The sequence below is a fragment of the Neopsephotus bourkii genome, unplaced genomic scaffold, assembly GCF_033783945.1.
Source record: "Neopsephotus bourkii isolate Nb327-2 ecotype Australia unplaced genomic scaffold, CSIRO-AGI_Nbou_v1 NB_318, whole genome shotgun sequence".
NCBI classification, from domain to species: Eukaryota; Metazoa; Chordata; class Aves; order Psittaciformes; family Psittacidae; genus Neopsephotus; species Neopsephotus bourkii.
Genome location: NW_026900826.1, coordinates 6,608,893 through 6,628,402, shown reverse-complemented (window position 1 = coordinate 6,628,402; position 19,510 = coordinate 6,608,893). Strand labels below are relative to the sequence as shown.

Here is a 19,510-nt window from a genome sequence, read left to right as displayed (position 1 = left end):
TATGCAAATTAACCAGTCACACGCATGACGGTAACTTTCTTCCCTGAAGCTGGAAGGAAGGTGTAAGGGACAGTCACAGCACCAGCTGAACCGAGCAGAGCATTTTAAGGCGTTAATGGTGTTAATTCCCACGAATCAAAGCAACTAAATGTCTCCAGAAGGACAAAAAACAATAAATACTGTTGTGCTGCACGTTTAACAATAAATACTGTTGTGCTGCACGTTTCCATTGCTGCTGTGAAAGGTTTGAACCCAGGTTTTTTCTGCAGAGTGGGGAAATGTTTGTTTCATTTTGCTCCATTTTAGTTAAGGTCCGCCCAGTAAGGAGCTGATGCCCCTGGAAGATGTAAATTGGGCTGAGGAGGAGCCGTTGCTCACCCCGCAGCCTCTTCAATACAGAATAACTATGAGTGCTGCCATCATGTGGCCAGAGTTTGGTACTGCAAGGGGGGGTCAGTCGCTGAGCGCCGCTCTCTGCTGCCATCGCGTGACCAGAATTAGACACTATAGTTGGGGGCGGTGTGTCTGAGTCGCTCTGCTGCCTCCGCGTGGCCAGTATTCGGTACTGCAGTTCGGGGGGTTGTCGCTGAGAGCCGCTGTGCTGCCATCGCATGGCCAGAAGTCGGTACTGCAGAGGGGGCTGTTTGTCGCTGCGCTCCGCTCTCTGCTGCCTTCGCGTGGTCAGAATATGGTACTGCAGAGGGGGGGCGGTGTGTCGCTGAGCGCCGCTCTGTCCTGCCTTTGCGTGGCCAAAATTCGGTACTGCAGCTGGTGGAAGCGAGTGTCGCTGGGCGCGATCGCTGCTGCCATCGCGTGGGCAGAACTCGGTACTGCAGCCCGTGCTCCACACATGCTTCACGGTGTTCGCGTACTCCACGGCAGCAGCGACGCGATCATGCGGTGCCTGAGGGCCACCGTCCGGCCCTCGCTGCTGCCTCCTCGTCTAAGGAAACACCACCACCACTGCCCGTTCGCGGGAACGGGTCCTCTTCGCCACTGCGGACCCTACAACGCGCCGTATGTGTCAGGTGCATGCCCAATGCGTGGGAGTACCATGGCGCCACGCAGGGCACTAGTTCCGGCAGCAGGGGTAGGCTCCTGCTTTCAGCAATTGGAAGTTGCTTGTCCATCCAACCCCCCCCGTTATATATTCCCTCCTCTGTTATTTTCCCTATCATAGTATTAGTAGTGGTAGTAGTGGTGCTAGCACTGTATTGTACTTCAGTTGCAACACTGGTCTCAAGCCCTGGGTTTTACATTCTTTTTGATCTCCTTCCCATCACATCATACTTTCATGCCTGCTGGGTTCAAAGCACTACACACTCTCTGTGTAATGCCTCTCTGCATAGCACCCTTGAGGTCCTGAAAGCCCAGCCCACAAAATGAAAACATCCAGCCACTGCTGCAACACCAAAGGTGCCTGTTGCTGGGCCTCACCTTCCCTTATCAAAGACTGTAATAGCCCCACCAACATTGGGATCTCTGCACTTGCTTAGGTACCTAAAGCTCTCCGCCTACAATGCCATCTGAGGCTAGCTATCTCAGGCTCTGCAGAGCACAGCGCCAGGAGTTAAAATACCCAGCTGCTGATCCCACACCAAAGGTGCCAGGGCAGAAAAGCAGGTGTGGCCTTAACCCTCCCATAGCAAGCAGCAGAATGGCCCCACCAACAGTTGGAATGTTTTGGCACATACTGCTCTCTAGACCTGTAATGCTCTCTCAAGCTCTGCAGAGCCCAGGTCCGAAAGTGAAAACATCCAGACACTGCTCCAACCAACCAAACCTGCCAAAGTTCATGCTGGGCCTCACCTGCTTTTGGCAAGCACTGGAGGAACCCCACATTTTTACAGCTGTTAACCTCTGTGTATGTGTAGTTAAATATTCAGTTGCTGCTTTGGAAAAGAAAACAACAAAACAACAACAGCAACAACGACCCAAACCAAACCAAAACCCCATACACAAACAAAATGAAATCCCCCAAAACAAAACACCCCCCCCAACCGAAATCACACACACAAAAAAACCCACCACAAATAATAATTAAAAAAAAAAACAAAAGAAAAAAAAAAAACCAAGACAAAAATAACCATTTTAACCAAGAACTGAGGGCAGAGATGAACAGCAATCCTGTACCCACTGAGAGCTTCCACCACTGAAGTCATTATAACGTGTAAGACTGAAGATTTACATTGTTAAATTTGCATTAGTGCTTTACATTATTTTACATTATCAATTTGCAGTGCTACTGCTGCAGCACTTCACTGAGACAGGAATAACTGGGAGAGGCTGGTTTTGAAATTCACAATAAATAGTGAATAGAGAACTAGAGTAAATTGAAGTAGTACATGTGAACTTACCTCCCGTAGAGCCTAACCTGCATAAAGAAGGTAAGGAAGGTAACCGCTTGCAGAGAAAAAGACTTCAAAACCAGTGCTATTTTAAAGTAAGAAAACGTGTTATTTTAGCACAGTTATTCTCCATGGCCATGGCTTAATTCAAAAGCACTGGGATTTAACAAGTAAAATATGCATGTGGTTTCAATTAGCCACTTAGATAAATGCTCCTACAGCAAAATGTAGACAGCAAAAGACAACTCCATTGACAAGCTGCTTAGCAGAAGAGGACTGCCACACTTTTGACCACCATCAACTGTCATTTCATTTATGAAAAGACAGCAGAGCAAAAGCTGTCCTTCTTCATTTTGATACGAAGACATGACCCTGAACTCTTCAAAAGAGGAGCAGAAGGATTATCTGGATCACTACAGTAAAAGCAACTCAGGAGAGTTACACCTTACAGCAAACTAGACTCGGGATGTTCAGGACACAAATGACACCACTGTAAACAGTCCAGAAATGTTAGCATTAGAACTTTCTCCAAGATGCTTTGAATGCCATTTTGAACCCTTTCTTTCTGCTGACCTAAAAAATACCACCAATATCTCATCACTAAGACAAATGAAAAATGCCATCCTGATACAAACAGGTTTTTTGCTAGTCAAATATTCGGCCTGCTCTAGTAGCAATAGTAGTGAATGCATCTTCTAGGGTGAGGTATGCCTCAGAAATGAACTGGTCAGTAGAAGTACAGAATGGACACATGAGGTTATATACTGTTTCCACAGTCTTATTTTAAGATAAATTCTAACTAGCTACCGAGTACTCCAAACAGGCCTGATCAGAAGATGGTGTAGGAATATCTTTAAAACGGTGTAACTAGACTATGTGTAAATCTACACGCTACAACAGTACCAAAGCTATTTGGAAGAGTAGGTATAACAAGTACACTAGCACCAACAGTGATTAAAGGCACAAGTCTACCACTCCTACTTGTACCATGTTTCCCATGGATCCACACATCATTTCAGAAGCCCTGCTGTAGACAACTCCAAAAGAGCTCTGCTTTGTGTACAAACATTAGGCAGACTCCAGCTGCCTCCTTACATAGGCAAAAATGAAAGTTGTCATGTTCACATAAATGCATTCCAGAAACAATAATGTACTACAATCTCCTTTATTATTTTAAAAAGTTTTATTCTGTATATTTAGAAACGTGTAATTTTAATAACTGCAGAGAAAAAAAAAATCAGCCACACCTGAATAGCTAATAACTCATTAACAGAATGCAGTGGTATATTATCTAAACAGTAGTAGTGCCATTGTGCCGTAATAAATCGTCTATTAGTAAAAAAATACATTTCAGGGCACATAGTACAGCATCCTTATGACAAATTACAGTAGGGATACTTTTCAAGAATTTAATCAAAGTAGAGAATTCCGAGTTATATTCTTTAAATGCAGCACTTTAAAAGGTAACAACTTTGTGCATTTTTTTAAAAATGTCCTTGTTCATATATTGTAGAAATGCTGCTTTATTGCTGCAGATGTCAAAGTTCAAGGCTCAAAAGGTATGAGAATACAAAGATATCCTTAAGAAACTTTGTTTTTATATATATTTATATATATATAAAAAGGTAAAGCTTATAAAAGTTAATTTACAAACCAGGAACAAAAGTAGTATGCACGCATTATATACAAGCAGTCTAACACATCTATAAATTTTCAAATGCATAGCAGAAAACATACCATCATTTTCTTCTGGTTCTCTTCTGGCTGATGAACACAAACAATACTCATTCTCTAAACCAAACTCACAAGTTGTTGTTCTGTGGTTTCCCCACCCTCTTTCCCCAGTCTCTAATGAGAGACCTCATGCTAGGTAAGCACAAAAGCCGTACAAACTCAATACAGAGAACTATGAGAGCTAAGACTATTAAAAACATGAGGGTAAGGCATCCCTGCTGGTTAATAGGTCTGAAATAACGTGGTTAAATTTACAAATCCACAGAGGCAACTGAACCATAGTCATCCCTCATGCTCTTCCCCCTCCCCCCTGTTCTCATGACAATGTTTCCATATACAGTAAGTAGATATGTTTACAGTAGCCTCTCAGCAGAGGAAAGCATCTGAACTGTGCTACCCCAAGTTGACTGCCATTTCATTGGACATGTACACCAGAAATTGTTTAAAAACCAGAGACCAAAATGTAGTCTTGTGAGTTACAAACACACAGCCATAAAAATGCAGGCCAAATTCTGTGTTTTAACCAGTGAGTATGAACTATATATATAGTTCCATTGGTTCTTTCTGATTTTAAACAATAAAACACTATTAGTGCCCTTAAAGAAAAAAGAAATAAAATACCCACAAAAGAACAACCAAACAAAGCATACAGATCCTGCAAAAACCCCACCTTGTTCCCACTGTACCCTCCTCCCTGCTTGTGGCATGTATTGTGACCATGGCTCAAAGAGTGTACTTGCTAAACCATTGTTAGTTAAAGCAAGACGCTTAAACACTAAGATCCATTATCACTTGGAGAACAGTTAATACTTGATAGAGTGGTTCAGTTTATATATAAGGTCCATCTCAGTTTCACATTATTTACTCAATCAGCTAACTTAGTATTTAGAAGTGGTCAATTAGGACTGAGACACAGTTTGCTCCAACAAGATAGTTTGGATCCCCGGGAAGAGACTTGTTCTGCCAGGTTTTGGGCTCACCTGTGGGAGGAAAACACAATGCTGGTGTTTAGTATCTGCTGTCAAACAGTGTACATCTTGAACAACCGAGCTTTTGGACAGGAGTGTCTTTTGAATCAACACTGGTCTGGGTTTTATGTTTGTTTGCTTGGAGGCTGTTTTTTGTTGTTTTAGTTTGGTTTTTTTAAGCCCTGCAGTTTTTGTTATTAATGAAACAATAACCCTTTACTTGCATGTAACATAGGAAAGATGAGTTATTCAAAACAGATGCTGTGGCCCTTGGGAATTGTTAAATGCAAGTCATTCTACAGCACCAAGGTAGTGCTTTCCATTTGAGAAGTGTTAACAGCGTATCGGGTATTCACTGGCTCTTTCTAAAATTGCCAGGAAAAATAAGACATTTTAAAAGCTAATCTGGATAGGATGCATTTGAAATGTCTTCAGACAGTCTGAACACAGGTAAGTCAAATCAGAAGTTATGACATACTGGTAGTTTTCTGTTATGAAAACTATTGTAGACAAGACTGTAGTTACTTTACAGCTACATCCAGTATACTTATTTAGAAGTTTGAAATACTGATATTCTAAAAAGGATTCTAATTAACTGGTATGTACTTCATCTTTACAACAGATCTTATCCACTCATGGTCAAAGGTTCTGCGTAACATTCTGTTACAAGGAAAAGTCATCAGTTGCCATCTCACCAGACAAAGGTTATGCTCCATCTGGACAGCCAATTGTTTTTCAAGTATCTAAACCTAAAACCACTACTAAATGCTGCCACTGCATACAAGGTATTATCATTGCACTATGGTAGAACAGTGAAATACGAACTAAGATCTCTTAAGCCTTCCAGATAACTGACATGAAATAGCTTGGCCAAAACAGATCTGCCTTGAGAAACGTGCAATGAGCTACAGAACCCAGTCACACAGACTGCAAACACTTAAGACCTCTCTATTAATTAAGACTGATGTAAATTCCCCAATTTTCTTGAAGAACTCATGAAAACATAATGAAGTACACAATGCACTGGTGTGGAGTGATGTCAACATCTGATGTGGGGACGAAGAATAGAAGTGGCCTTTGTACAGTTAAGAGAGTGCAAACAGTGCCAACAGCTAAAACTACTTGTTTCAATCAAGAAGCTCAATAATGCTGGAGAAGTTTTCATTTTATAGATGTAGGGAAAGCCATTCAAAACTTCATATGAATGATTATATTTGGGAGAAGGGTAAAACAGGACTGTAGGACAAGGTCCCAGTCTTGCCCATGAAACAAATGGCAGACAATCTTCCAATCCTTCCTCCTAAATATGTAGTAAGGATAAGACTGTAGCCAGTGCATCCTCTACCTGTTGAGGAAATTTTTACCATACTTACATAGAACTGCTTTGGAAAAAAAAAAAAAAAGAAGACAATCCTCCAGAATTTTTGACCCATACATTCTAATGAATGTGGCCATAAAAGGCAACTCTTTCCCAAGTCAGTTTTAATACCAGCATCATTCAAGCTTTTGAAGGGGTTTAAAGTATCAATATAAGAGGCTTAAATGCAGCAGAAAGATGTTAGTAAGTGCAAATGAATGTCACTTTTAAGGACAGAACATGGATACATTGAGAAAAGATGAGGTAGAGCAGACAACTGAAGAGAGAAAAAACCCAGAATTCTACAAGCTGTTATTATAAAGCCACCTCAAAAATCAGAGTCCCATAAGCAACTAATTTAGAAAGAGAGAAAACAATTATTTATTTAAGACACAGTATGGTCTACTTACATATCATAAGACAGAATTGCCTAATTTTAAAGTTTGTCTCAAAAAAAGCAATGTTATGATATACATCCCATTTCAGATTAACAGAATGTGGTGTTATATTTACAGTACAGAAAGTGTTAGGGCTTACATATACACGCTCTTGCTCTCACCCACACATGCGCGCGCACACACATCCCACTTTGTAAAGGGAGAAAAATGTCTCAGTAACTTCAGTTATTGTTCAGATCATTTTAGTCCTCTCCCTTCACTTCAAGTAAGTTCATGAACAGGTGCTATTAGTTACAAAGGAAGGTCGTGTCATTTTTGTACACAGTTGTCATATCTTTTGGGACCCTATAATTTATAAGTTTGGGTTTTAACACTGCCATTGTATACTCACATTGTTAAATAGATGCATGCAACACGTGCATATAATAGCTTGTAAAAAACGACTGAAAATTATTGCCATTAAACTTCTAGGTTATTGAATCCCCATCAAGGGGATTGATGCTTTAATCTTTCAAAGCATCAGTGCTTTGGTGTTGACAGCAATAGATACATTAGTGACAGAAGATATGCATACATGGTGGCTTAAATGCTCTATACAGAATTACATCATTCAGTCATTACTTAGATCATACATACACAGTAATGGTTTGAAACTTCCACCATAGATTTTGAAAGTAGCTGAATAAAACCTTAAGACTTTTTCCCCAGATGTGCAAATATTCCTTTTTAAAATCTCTGTAACCTCACAGCCATTTCATGAAATTGCTTGAAACGTGCCCAGAATTCTCAATTAGGCTCCTCACTGACAATTTCAGCCAATACATTCTCCCCTCATCCCAGAAAGCCAGAGTGAGGTAAAAATGAACAGGTAAATTAAATTGCAACCTAGCTGCAACTTCTACTATCAACCAGAAAATTCTGGGTAAAAGGCAGTAGAGGAGAAATAGGCAGAAGCAACCAAGAAAAGTCTTGTGGAAAATCCAGCTACATTAGAATGAACTGCAAATGCTTTTACTGAACACTACAGTTTTCTTAAATGACCCAATTGTTAGCATCAGCTTGCACACGTGGAAACAGTTAACAAGCGTTAAATCATGATTTATGAGCATGCAGATTGTTAAGATTTGCAGAGTCCTATATGGTTAATTAAGCAACAGACAAACAACAGTTAATGTTACAAAGGCCAATCAGAGGTACATATAATTTCCTCTCAGTTTTAGTGCAACTATCATTTCAAGTGTGTTCAGCTGTAGCAGTCCTCAAGAAAGAAGACAGAATAGAAAAATACAATTATATTTAATAGACTAGAGATATTATTCTTTTCCTGCTATCATGGTTTTAGCTATGAACTGGCACCATGAGTAAATGTAAGAAAGACATTTGTAATGGAAGTGAAATGGGAGAGTCTGACACAAATACAATGATTGAGTTCTTTGTATTACACAGCATCACCTTTAGCCAAATTAACTTAAATTATACGATAGCACCCAAAAGCCCCAAAAGGACAGAGGGAGGACAGCATACCCGACGAGGAGTCAGAGGATTTTAGAGCAAAAGACCAACCATCAGGGGTCATAGACGCACAGTGTGGCAGGCGCAGCTCCACTGGCTTCAGGAATTTTAGTCCATGGGGCCCACACATTACCAAGGGGCTAAGAAGTGTTTCGCCTGTATTTAAGAGAAAGAAGAACCTGTTAATGATTCTTCGTGAAATAGGCTCAAGGTATTACATAGTTACATTGCACAGCTACTCAGCAATTTGGAGAAAAAGATGAACCTTTTGACCTGTCAGTAAGGAACAGCACCTAGCAAGACTGTTGCTCATTGTCTCTTTGAGAGTATTCAATTGGCTTTTCAATGGAAAGTATCATAATTTCTAAATTAAAAAGGATAAACAAGTGTGATGATTAAATCATATTGGGTTTGGGCTTTTTTTGGCCACTAATTTCTAATCATGTGCATCAAAACAAACAAATCCCCAAACCTGTAAGCAGTTTGTTCATATTTCTCTCTGCAGGATAGCTGCAATGTTCTGCCTGTATGGATTTATGGCACATTGGGCTGAACAGAGCCCATGACCCTTATTCTAACAGTCAAAATACGAGCATACAAATATATAGGTCTATTCTCAGTTTAAAAATCCAACGTTAATGTAAGATTATTCAGTTAATTAATACCACTATGTTTAGTTTATAAAGATTCAAAGTAACTGCAGATTGCAACTGATGTTTTAACTGCGAATTTATTAAATAAACCCACTTAGTTTCTTGAAAATTCAGAATCTGACAGGTGAGAAAAATGCATGTACATTGGACTAGTGGTATGAAAGACAGACTATGAAAAAGTTGCTTAACTAAAGACACTGTTCAACCTTTAGGAATAAGACTGTCAGGAAAATATTTATATAAAAGAATACTTTTCAAAACCATGAAAAAAATAAAATGCTAAGTATTTTCCAAGTACTGAAGTAAATTCTAGATATTAAACTCAAATTAGTTCCTGCTTAGTGCTTTTGGTTCTAACTGGGAGATGAAATATTTCTAATAAGAAAGCCTAGAATAAATCCCTGCACTGTGTGGGAAGCTACATTTTCAGTGATATTTAAAATTAATTTAGAACCTTCTTTAGTGCACTAGCTAAGTTCTGTATCAGTACTTAAGTCTACAAATACAATATTCTCAAGTTACAATTCAGGGCCTCCATGTTGTAACTTTCAATACTGAGCAATTATTGCTTGCCTTACACTTCTTGCAAAATGCACACTATATCTTCACACAGAAATGTTACATATTGAAGTGTATTACAGTATTTTAGTTATTTAATTTTGCTGTTAGAAAAGAACTGTATTAAATAACATAATATTGTTTACTATTTTATTGCTTACTATTTAATTGTATTAAATAACATAATAATAATTAAATAATCAAGAGCCAGGTCTTACCTTTCTCTTTGTCCAAAGGTGGAAGTATACTGTTGTCTCTGCAGACTTTGAAATATATTTCTTGCTCTATTCCCTCTGGAATGGCTCCTTGTGGTATAATAATACTAACTCCAGTCTCTATAGAGCTCAATACACCACCATTGCTGTTAAATACACCTCTTGCCGTGGCTACAACAGTGTGTCCATCTTCTTCCTCCTCATCCTCAAGTGCTGAAGGGCTGAATGCAAGACAGAAAGCCTAGCAGTTTTATCAGTATTTTTTTCCTGAAAGTCAATGGCATACTTGCCTCTAGCATTTTAGAGGAGCACACCCTAGAGGAGACTAGCACTGGTTTTTAGAATTAGAATTACACTAATAATCTTTCAACTATAATAGCAACAAAAATTGGAAGCGCAGAAAGTACAGAAGCAAATCTACATTTCTCACAAGTTTCACAGATAAACTGCTATAGATGTGCTAGTGGAAAGAAAAAAGCAGCAGCTTACCTTACAGGAATGGCTTTAGGCACAGCATTAACATTATTTGGTTGATATTTAGGCTTGTCGACCTGTACAGCAAAGGTGTCCAATCCACTATCAAACTCAGGAGGCTGTGATGAGCTGTGTGCTTTCAAAATTGGTTGAGGAGAATTTGGAGACTTTGATGGCAACTCTGGTTTATGCTGAGCTTCATTTGGCAAGAGATTATGGTTGAATTTAGGACTTTCAAACTTGCGCTCAAAGGGTCTTGCAGCACTAGTGTAAGGTTTTGTTGTAAAGCGGTTGTAAGAAGGAGTGACTGTTTTCTGTATCTGTTCAGTTCCATTAATAGGGCCTTTGTCAGGGAAGCTTTTCTGAGGGTAAAACGTGGACTGCACAGTGTCCTCTCTAGAGGATCTGAAAACTGCTGGCTTATTCTGAGGTGGAGGAGGGTCAGATACAGAGTTAACTGCAATGCAAATAAAAAATACCGTGACTTGTCAGTGCCCATCAGGAATGTACATACAGTCACATACACTATTTGATATGAATACATTTTAGTCAATTGTTAATGTACTTTACATAATATATATAGGTTCGGTTTCGCTCTTAGATCATTTATCCTCTTAGTACATTTTGCATGTTCAGGCAAATTATCTAAAGTTTCATTAAATAGGTAACTTGGATACAAAGGTATGACCCTTGAGTAAAAAGGTTAGACTTATTCATACCATGACCAAAAAAAAAAACAACAAACCAACAAAAAACTAAAACCCAAACAAAAACAAAACTGAAAACAAACAAAAAACCCAAAACCAGTACTGCAATGCTGTCATTGACTCACACAAATAGGAAAGTTCAGCTGGACTGGACAATCCTCACAATGTGAAAACAAACCCAATTTTTTCTTCTATTTTCAAACACCTACTATTATTACTCATGCCTAGAGAATTCTGGTCCAGTGTACCATAGAGATGTAGATTCTCTAAGTACTAGAAATTTTACTTTATCTTTGCTGAGACCTCTACATATGGAAAAGACAGTTACACAAACTGTTTAACACCTGAAGTTAGTTTCAGATAGGATCACCAATGATTTCACAATTTTTTCACTCAATCTCACTATAATAAAAGCTATCTTCACTAATAATTATTCCACATTTCAGTTTAAAGAACACCACAATTACCAATTCAGACATGCTGAAGCAACCACATAAGCATCTGACAAGTGTTACCAAATGAGACAAGTTAGCTTTCCAACTGCTCACCTTCAGGAAGTGCAGGCTTATGATGTGCTGGGAGAGACAGGACAGGACTATTAATTGACTGAGGTTGCGTATACTGGACTGCAGAAGCAGGAGGAGGAGTTGTAACTTGAGGGATTGGCTCGTAGCGTTTTTCACCAACAGACCTTTCTGTTGATTCACTATCAGTTGTTTTCCCCCTGTTGAAATAAGAAAACAACCCACAATTGACTGTTTTGTTTCATCAGGAGTCTCAGCTCCTGCATCCACTGTAATTTCTTTTTTTCTTCTATGATCACCCGATTTCCATCTCTTCCTATAAATATTAAAATAGGATTTTTTTTATATCCTGTCCAAGTATAAAAACATTTACTGATAAGCACAAAAGATTAAGACAACATTGAATCTTTAGAAGAAGATTAGTAACACAAACCATGGCAAACAAAAGGCAGATGACATTTCAGGTGTATTTGCATGATTTCTTAAAAGATCTTAATTTTTCAATTTCATCTGGGGTAATTTAAATGAAAACATGTCCTCTAATTTAGCAGCTCTTCAAAACAAAAATGTAAGCCCACTTTTTCTTTTTTTTTGGAGGGGTGAGGGGGGTGGATTTTTATGAAAAGTGTAATTAGCCAATAAGAAAATGGATTCTAGTTCAACTTTCCTAAATACACCTAGTATTTGAACAATGCCATCTTAATTAGAGATGTAATCAGCTTAAGCTTCACTAGCTTTATGTGCATAGATAATGATTAAATGTTATTTTCAAAACATTTCTTCTTATACTAGAAATATTTGTCCAGAAGTTTTTTTTTTTAGGTCAGGAAATCATAAATGCTGAAATACTTTTAATTTTGGACACAGATTGCACTTTCAAAATTTGCATGTTTAAAGTTTTAAGTGCACATAATGCCTGTGATGAAAAGTAACAGTGAAGAGGACACCTGAAAACATCCTCACATCAACAACAGTCTTACCACTTGATGCTCCTTTTCAAGTAGTCATAGCTAGTGTAAGAGCCAAGAAATCTAGGTGATGGCAAAGCAAACAGCAATAGAAGAATGAAAGAATATAGTCATTCTATTTTGAGCATATTATTTCTCCATACTTCTTATGCTAGTCCTAGCAGCTTTGATATGACAAGGTTGTTGAAACAAAGTCACACTACTTGTAACAGTGATGTTTCTGGTATCTTTACCATATACATATATACAATGAACACCTACTGAATTTAATACAAGATTTTGTCAGTGAATTAGGAAATGGTCAAGATCTCAAATGAACAGATATTGAAAAAAAAACAAGATTACACTAAGCCGTTAGTTACAATCTGTATCAAAGTTATTCAATATATTGAGAAAAGTGAGCAAAATCTAAGTCCCATATTCTAACAATCTCTTGTGGTCCAATCTGCTTTCATTTTATCAGTCTTAACATACACAGAATGATTACAGTTTTGTACTGCAGATCATGTACTGTGGGCACATTTATAGCAAGTATTTCTGTAGCATTGTGAATTCGTCCAGTAGCAGAGCCTACAACACAGAAATGTTTCTGTGTTCAGCAATTCCTAGACATCTTAGAAGAACTGTTTATGCATACTAGAAGAGACACAAAACTGCAAGTATACTGATCACTTTCCCCTGATTTTTAACAGTTACCTTGCTTACATGTTGCAAGAAAATACGTTTTACATTAGGACTGCTTTCCCTCATTGCTTCACTTTCCGTACACTTAAAAAATGTAACAGGCAATTTTAGACACCAACAGGCTTACAGTTCAGAGGAGTATGTTACACACTGCAGAAAAGGGATGATCAACTTTTGAAAGCCTGCTTGATAACTATATGAACGTCACGCTCAGCGAGCTAAACAGCATCTGTATGAACAGCTCTACAATCAGTGTTACAAAAAAAAAATCATTTTAGATCTGCTGTTTAAGCTTCTGTTCCCACTGATTTATAGAAAGCCATTCACCCAACAGCAGAAGATATTATTGTATGCTTACTCACTAGTGCCTTTATTCCAGGCAGGTAGTAGCTGCCTTCTCAGAAAACTGCCCACCTGAATTGACTACTTCCCAGAGGGGAATATTAAACAGGGGAGCAGAGCACTGCAGAAGACTGCAGGAAAAAAAACAAACCAACACACTCCACACCTCATCAGAATTGTCTGCCAGCTTTCTGAGAAATATGGAAGGTAGTTCATTTTAATGGAGGGAGCAGAAGACAGCTGTGACAACATAGCAGCACCAAGTTCCACTTAATACAGAATCACAGAATCATAGAACAGAATAGTTAGGGTTGGAAAGGACCTTAAGATTATCTAGCTCCAACCCCCCTGCCATGGGACACCTCCCACTAAACCATGTCACCCAAAGCTCTCTCCAACCTGGCCTTGAACACTGCCAGGGATGGAGCATTCACTACTTCCCTGGGCAACCCACTCCAGTGCTTCACCACCCTCATAGTAAAGAACTTCTTCCTTATATCCAATCTAAACTTCCCCTGTTTCAGTTTTAACCCATTACCCCTTGTCCTAGCACTACAGTCCCTAGTGAAGAGCTCCTCTCCAGCATCCTCGTAGGCTCCCTTCAGATACTGGAAGGCTGCTATGAGGTCTCCACGCAGCCTTCTCTTCTCCAGGCTGAACAACCCCAACTTTATCAGCCGATCTTCATACGGGAGGTGCTCCAGTCCCCTGTTCATCCTCGTGGCCCTCCTCTGGACTTGTGCCAACAGATCCATGTCCTTTTTATGTTGAGGACGCCAGAATTGCACACAATACTCCGAGTGAGTTCTCACGGGAGCAGAGTAGAGAGGCAAGATCACCTCCTTTGACCTGCTGGTCATGCTCCTTTTGATGCAGCCCAGGATACAGTTGGCTTTCTGGGCTGCAAGCACGCACTGAAGCCGGCTCATGTTCATTTTCTCATCAACCAACACCCCCAAGTCCTTCTCCATAGGGATGCTCTGAATCTCTTCTTTGCCCAACCTGTAGCTGTATCTGGGATTGCTCTGACCCAGGTGTAGGACCTTGCACTTGGCATGGTTCAACTTCATACAGTTGGGATCAGCCCACCTTACAGCACATTCTTCTGTTCTAAACTCCTAACTAAGGGTCAGCCACAATCTCAACCACATAGTCCAGAATCTTTATGCAATGAAAGCAGCCCACAACAAAATGATTGCTTACAACTTCTAAGTGTGTAAGTGAAGTTCCTAGTTATTGATGTGCTGTTTTCTAAGCTGTTTCCCACTTCACTTTCATTTTCATTTAGAAAACCCATTACTTTACATTGAAATGAAGCTGAAAGGAACCACTGAGCAGCAGGTTATAAGCTTCAGTGCACAACACAACACTTATCAAACTGCACTGCTGACCTTCAGTTCCCATTCAAAAACTCTACCTCTGTGACAGGCATTTAAAGAGTTCAGCTAAAGCAGTTCAAAAGGTTAATATAGGACGCTGTTCATTCCTGCCTCCTCAGATGGGGCCGTAACTGATTATGTGAGTACTCTTAACCTTACTTAATACAAAAGATAAGCTACCTCATTTTGCAGCACGTCAAGCTACTGCATTTGTCTACACTGAACCAAGCATGGAGAAATCCACTAGTTTCAACCACAGGGGTAGTAGCCTCATAAATTGCTCCAGCTACATCCACTGAAACATCCATTTGCAAGTTCTACTATTTTCTCAGATCAAGACAAACTATCCCTTATTCCACGGTTACTGACAACTCTAGCATGCATATATTGCATTGCCCATACAAAGCAGCTTTACTAATGCATAATTTCCTAAATGATGCTAATAAAACCTTAACAAATTAAGGGTAAAAAAATCTGTACATATGTAATGGGAAAAATACATACTTTCACACTACTTAGTGACAAAGAACTTTGCATAATTTAATGTTTAACATTAATTCATAAAACTGAAAAAGCTGTAGCTATTTGCTCATGAATAAATAAAATTGGTCCTCTCTACCCTGAATACATTACACAGATCATGCAGGAACTAGCAATTGCATCATCAACAGTTCCTGTATCACCCAAATTTAGTCCTGTTTATTTTTAGAAGACTTTATTCCCAGAGCAGCCATTACCATATAAAGTGACTGGAAAAATAAATGAATAACAAACAAGTAACAGGGTATAAATTGGAAGCTGGCAAAAATAAAGTACTAAATACGAATGCTTTCTCAATATAGCAATTGTTCTGTGTTTCCACACAGGGACACTGCAGTACGCTTCTAGAGACAGTACTGTCCAATTTAGTGTTCTTGTTTATTTCTTTCCACTTTCTTCCATTAGTATTTTATTCTTTATCTATCCATACTGGGTAAAATTTTCTTTCCCACGTCTGTCCCTTCCTGCTAAGGGTTACTTTCCTTCATGAAGAAAAAACACAGCACATTTTTGTCCCCTGACATTTGAAACTATCAGCCTTAAAACCAGTATTAATCTCATTTGTCTGTGGCAGTAAGACGTTGCCTTCCCATAAACACAAGCCCTGAAGTTATACACTAAGTCATAAAGAAAATGAAAGATGAACTGAGCAGCCAAAGAATGGAAGTGTCATGGCTGACAAAAGTAGCAGGTGGAACTATAGAACAACGTCCCTCAACTATTAGCTGTTCTGCAGTGAAAATCAGTAGTTGTGTGCATCTCTCATGTTTTTCACTGTGTCACAACACTACAGAGGATAACAGGAGTACATCCAAAGCTTATAACACTACATCTGAAGAATTTTACAATCTTCACAATTACTTGATAAAAGCTTACAACATAGCTCCCAAAACATTACTTGTATTTACAATGACAACACAATCCATGCCTACAAACCAAAATAGACAATCTATGTGTAACACTGCTTTTTTGTATGTGGAAACATAATTCTGAAAGCTACTGCAATGCACTAAGGCCTACTAAGACCTTTTTTAGGTGTTTTTCTATAATGCCCAGAGAGTAGGAAATACATGCTCCCAATCTTTCCATCAGAAGACACCAGGCAAGTGAAGAGGAAAGATGAAAACCATCCTTGAATGAGAATCAAACAGGTTATACAACACTATACACGTTCCTTCCTTGACACCTAAAAAAGTAAAATAAGGAATAATTCACATATGTAGACTTTTTGATCAGAAAAGTGCATCACTTAAAACTGATCAAGCTTTCGGAAAGACTGCAATAGTCTCAAGTCCACAAAGACAGACGCTGGAGATAACAGACGATGCAATACAAATAAAGAATAAGATTTCAGAGACCTAGGTCTAATCCTTTAAGACTGGAACACAGCTTATAAAGTACATGAAAGACATGTACATACATATAACGCTGTGAAACTTCAGCCAGATAGTTGTTTTCCTCTAAAGCTGTCACTTACATTAAGGTTGTGTCATGGTTTACGCCCAACTGGCAATTCAGAGCTATGCAGCTGCTTGCTCACCCCATCCTTCCCCCCCTCCCCCCCCCCCACTGCAGCTCCCAGAGGGATGGGGTGAAGAATCAGAAGAATGAAAATCCCATGGGTTGAGATAAGAACAGTTCAGTAACTAAGGTACAGTACAATACTACCACTAATAATAAGGAAAATAACAAGTGGAGAGAATACAAAACTAAAATGGGAAACAGAAAACAAACACAAGTGATGCATAATACAATTGCTCACGACCCACTGACCAATATCCAGCCCAACCTGAGCAGTGATCTGGGCCTTCCAGCTAACTCCCCCCCAGTTTATATACTAGGCATAACGTGCTGTGGTACAGAATACCGCTCTGGCTAGTTTGGCTCAGGTGTCCTGTCTGCTTCGTCCTGGCTTCCCTTATCCCTCCTCACTGGCAGAGGGCAAGACTGAAAAGTCCTTGATTGAGGTAAGCATTACTTAACAACTAAAAACATCGGTGTGTTATCAGTGTTGCTCTCAGACTAAAGACAAAAACAAAGCACTACTAAGAAGGAGAAAAATAACTTACAAGTGAACCCAGGACAGGTTGCCAGATTGTAAGCTGGGCAGTCTGGATTTCAAGCAGGAATAGAACCAAAGCCTTCAAAAATGCCCCATTTTCATCCCGCATGCAGCAAGCCACGACAGATTTTCACAGTAAGTTACAAACACATTGTTATAGTTTGAAGCAAAACAAGTTAGGTAACTGTGGAGGGTATTCACAAAGTTTGTATAACTATCTTTCAAGATGGCCAGTTCTTTACCTGAGCTAAATCTGTGTATGAACTCTTACACAATTTCTTTATCAAAATGTTCCAAATAAAGGAAGCAGAACAACACAGGAAACAGATGTTTCCATCAACAGATTAAACTCTTGCCTCAGCAATATTCCCTGAAGGCTTAGTTTCCTAATGTCAAATACTGCTAATATGTACAAACCTGTTTGCAGAGTAAGCGCATGCAGAATAGGAATAAACCAAAACCTTGGCTTTGAAGATATTTAAGCACTCACTATTATTAGCTAGACTGAATACTTTGTGATGCTCTGTTCATCACTATAAACAGACTATAGTAATTGATCTGGATGAGGGGATCAAGTGCATCCTCCGTACATTTGCAGATGACACCAAGTTAAGCAGAAGTGTTGATCTGCTGGAGGACAGGAAGGCTCTACAGAGGAATCTGGAAAGGTTTGATCAATGGGCTATAGCAAACTGTGCTTCCCAAAAAGGCAAAGAGCCAGGTCCTGCACCTGGGTCACAACAACCCTATACGATACTACAAGCCTGGGGAAGAGTGGCTAGAAAGCTGGTTGGTGGAAAAGGACTTGTGGGTGTCAGCTGACAAGAGAGCTGAATAGAAGCCAGCTCTTGCACAGCTGACCAAGGCAGCCAACAGCATCCTGGTTGTGTAAGAAACAGTGGGGCCAGCAGGACCAGGAAAGTGATCATCCTCCTGTACTATGCACTGGTGAGGCTGCAGTTCAAATACTGTACTCAGTTTTGGGCCACTCACTATAAGGTGCTGGAGTGCGTTGAGAGAAGGGCAACAAAGCTGGTGAACTGTCTGAAGCACAAGTCCCATGAGGAGTGCCTGACAGAACTGGAATTGTTTAGTTTGGAGATGTTATTGCTCTCTACAACTACCTTAAAAGAGCTTGCGGGTGATGCGGGTGTCAGCCTCTTGTCCCAGGAAACAAGCGATAAGACAACAGTAAAAGGCTTCAAGTTGCACCAGGGGAGGTTTAGATCAGGCATTAGGAAATACTCCACTGAAAGGGTTATCAAGCACTTCCCTGGCACAGGCTTGCCTAGGGAAGGGTTGGAGACACCATCCCTGGAGGTATTTGAAAGACGTAGATGTACTTAGGACATGGATGGTTTAGTGGTGGACTTGGCAGTGCTGTGTTAAGTCAGACTCAATGTTAAAGCTCTTTTCCAACCTAAACAATTCTAGAATTTTAGGTTAGTAAGTGGTGAGAAAAAAAGGTAACATGTTGAAGTTCCTGAAACCTATAAAAATTATTCATTTACCAAAATGAAAAGTTATGCAGTTATGTGTTTTCAATCTAAAGCTACACCTACACAGAGAAACAGATTTAGTGAATAAGAAATCAGATACCTGAACCCCTGTAATTCCATTGACAGAGGCAGAACTTGTGGTTTAGTCCTACATGCCTCGCTCCTTTTTCAAAAGGAAAAAAATAAGTAATAATCTCCCAAACTTACTTAGAATAATTGGTGAAATTCAGCTGGTTTTGTGAATGTATTGGTTTAGTGGGCTCAGAATGATGGCTGGCAGGAACCTGCGCAGATGGCTTATTTTCAAAACTCCTGCGATCAAAGTACGAGAGCTGCTTCCGGTAATATTCTTCATCTTCTTCAGGATCATAATGGTTTGAACGCACGATATCTTCAGGTGGCTTCACTTGAGGTCTCTGTGGTTCTGGAGCCCTAACCAAGAATAATACACAGTTGCCTTACACAGTCAACAAGCATAAGTACCTGAATTGGAATTCAACTTTTACAACCTAGTTAGTAGGCAACCAACATTTAATTCTTACAATTACATAGCCTTTTTAACCTAAACCACATGGAAATAGATAGTTG

General features: G+C 39.5%; 1 protein-coding gene across 3 annotated transcripts in view; it reads right to left on the bottom strand.

Moving 5' to 3' along the window:
- Positions 1 to 4,889: 4,889 nt before the first annotated feature.
- The window catches only part of TJP1 (tight junction protein 1), a 192,554-nt gene continuing 177,933 nt past the window's right edge, over positions 4,890 to 19,510 (bottom strand). For 2 of the 3 annotated variants that reach the window (XM_061347544.1, XM_061347545.1), the window contains 6 exons: positions 19,130 to 19,354; positions 11,473 to 11,648; positions 10,233 to 10,674; positions 9,747 to 9,964; positions 8,330 to 8,473; positions 4,890 to 5,062 (listed from right to left, as the gene is read on the bottom strand). In XM_061347544.1, the coding sequence (XP_061203528.1) occupies positions 4,968 to 5,062; positions 8,330 to 8,473; positions 9,747 to 9,964; positions 10,233 to 10,674; positions 11,473 to 11,648; positions 19,130 to 19,354 (1,300 nt within the window). In that variant the 3' untranslated portion in view covers positions 4,890 to 4,967. Of the gene's footprint in view, positions 5,063 to 8,329; positions 8,474 to 9,746; positions 9,965 to 10,232; positions 10,675 to 11,472; positions 11,649 to 12,428; positions 12,480 to 19,129; positions 19,355 to 19,510 lie in introns of all 3 variants that reach the window. The other variant, XM_061347543.1, reaches the window with a different exon arrangement.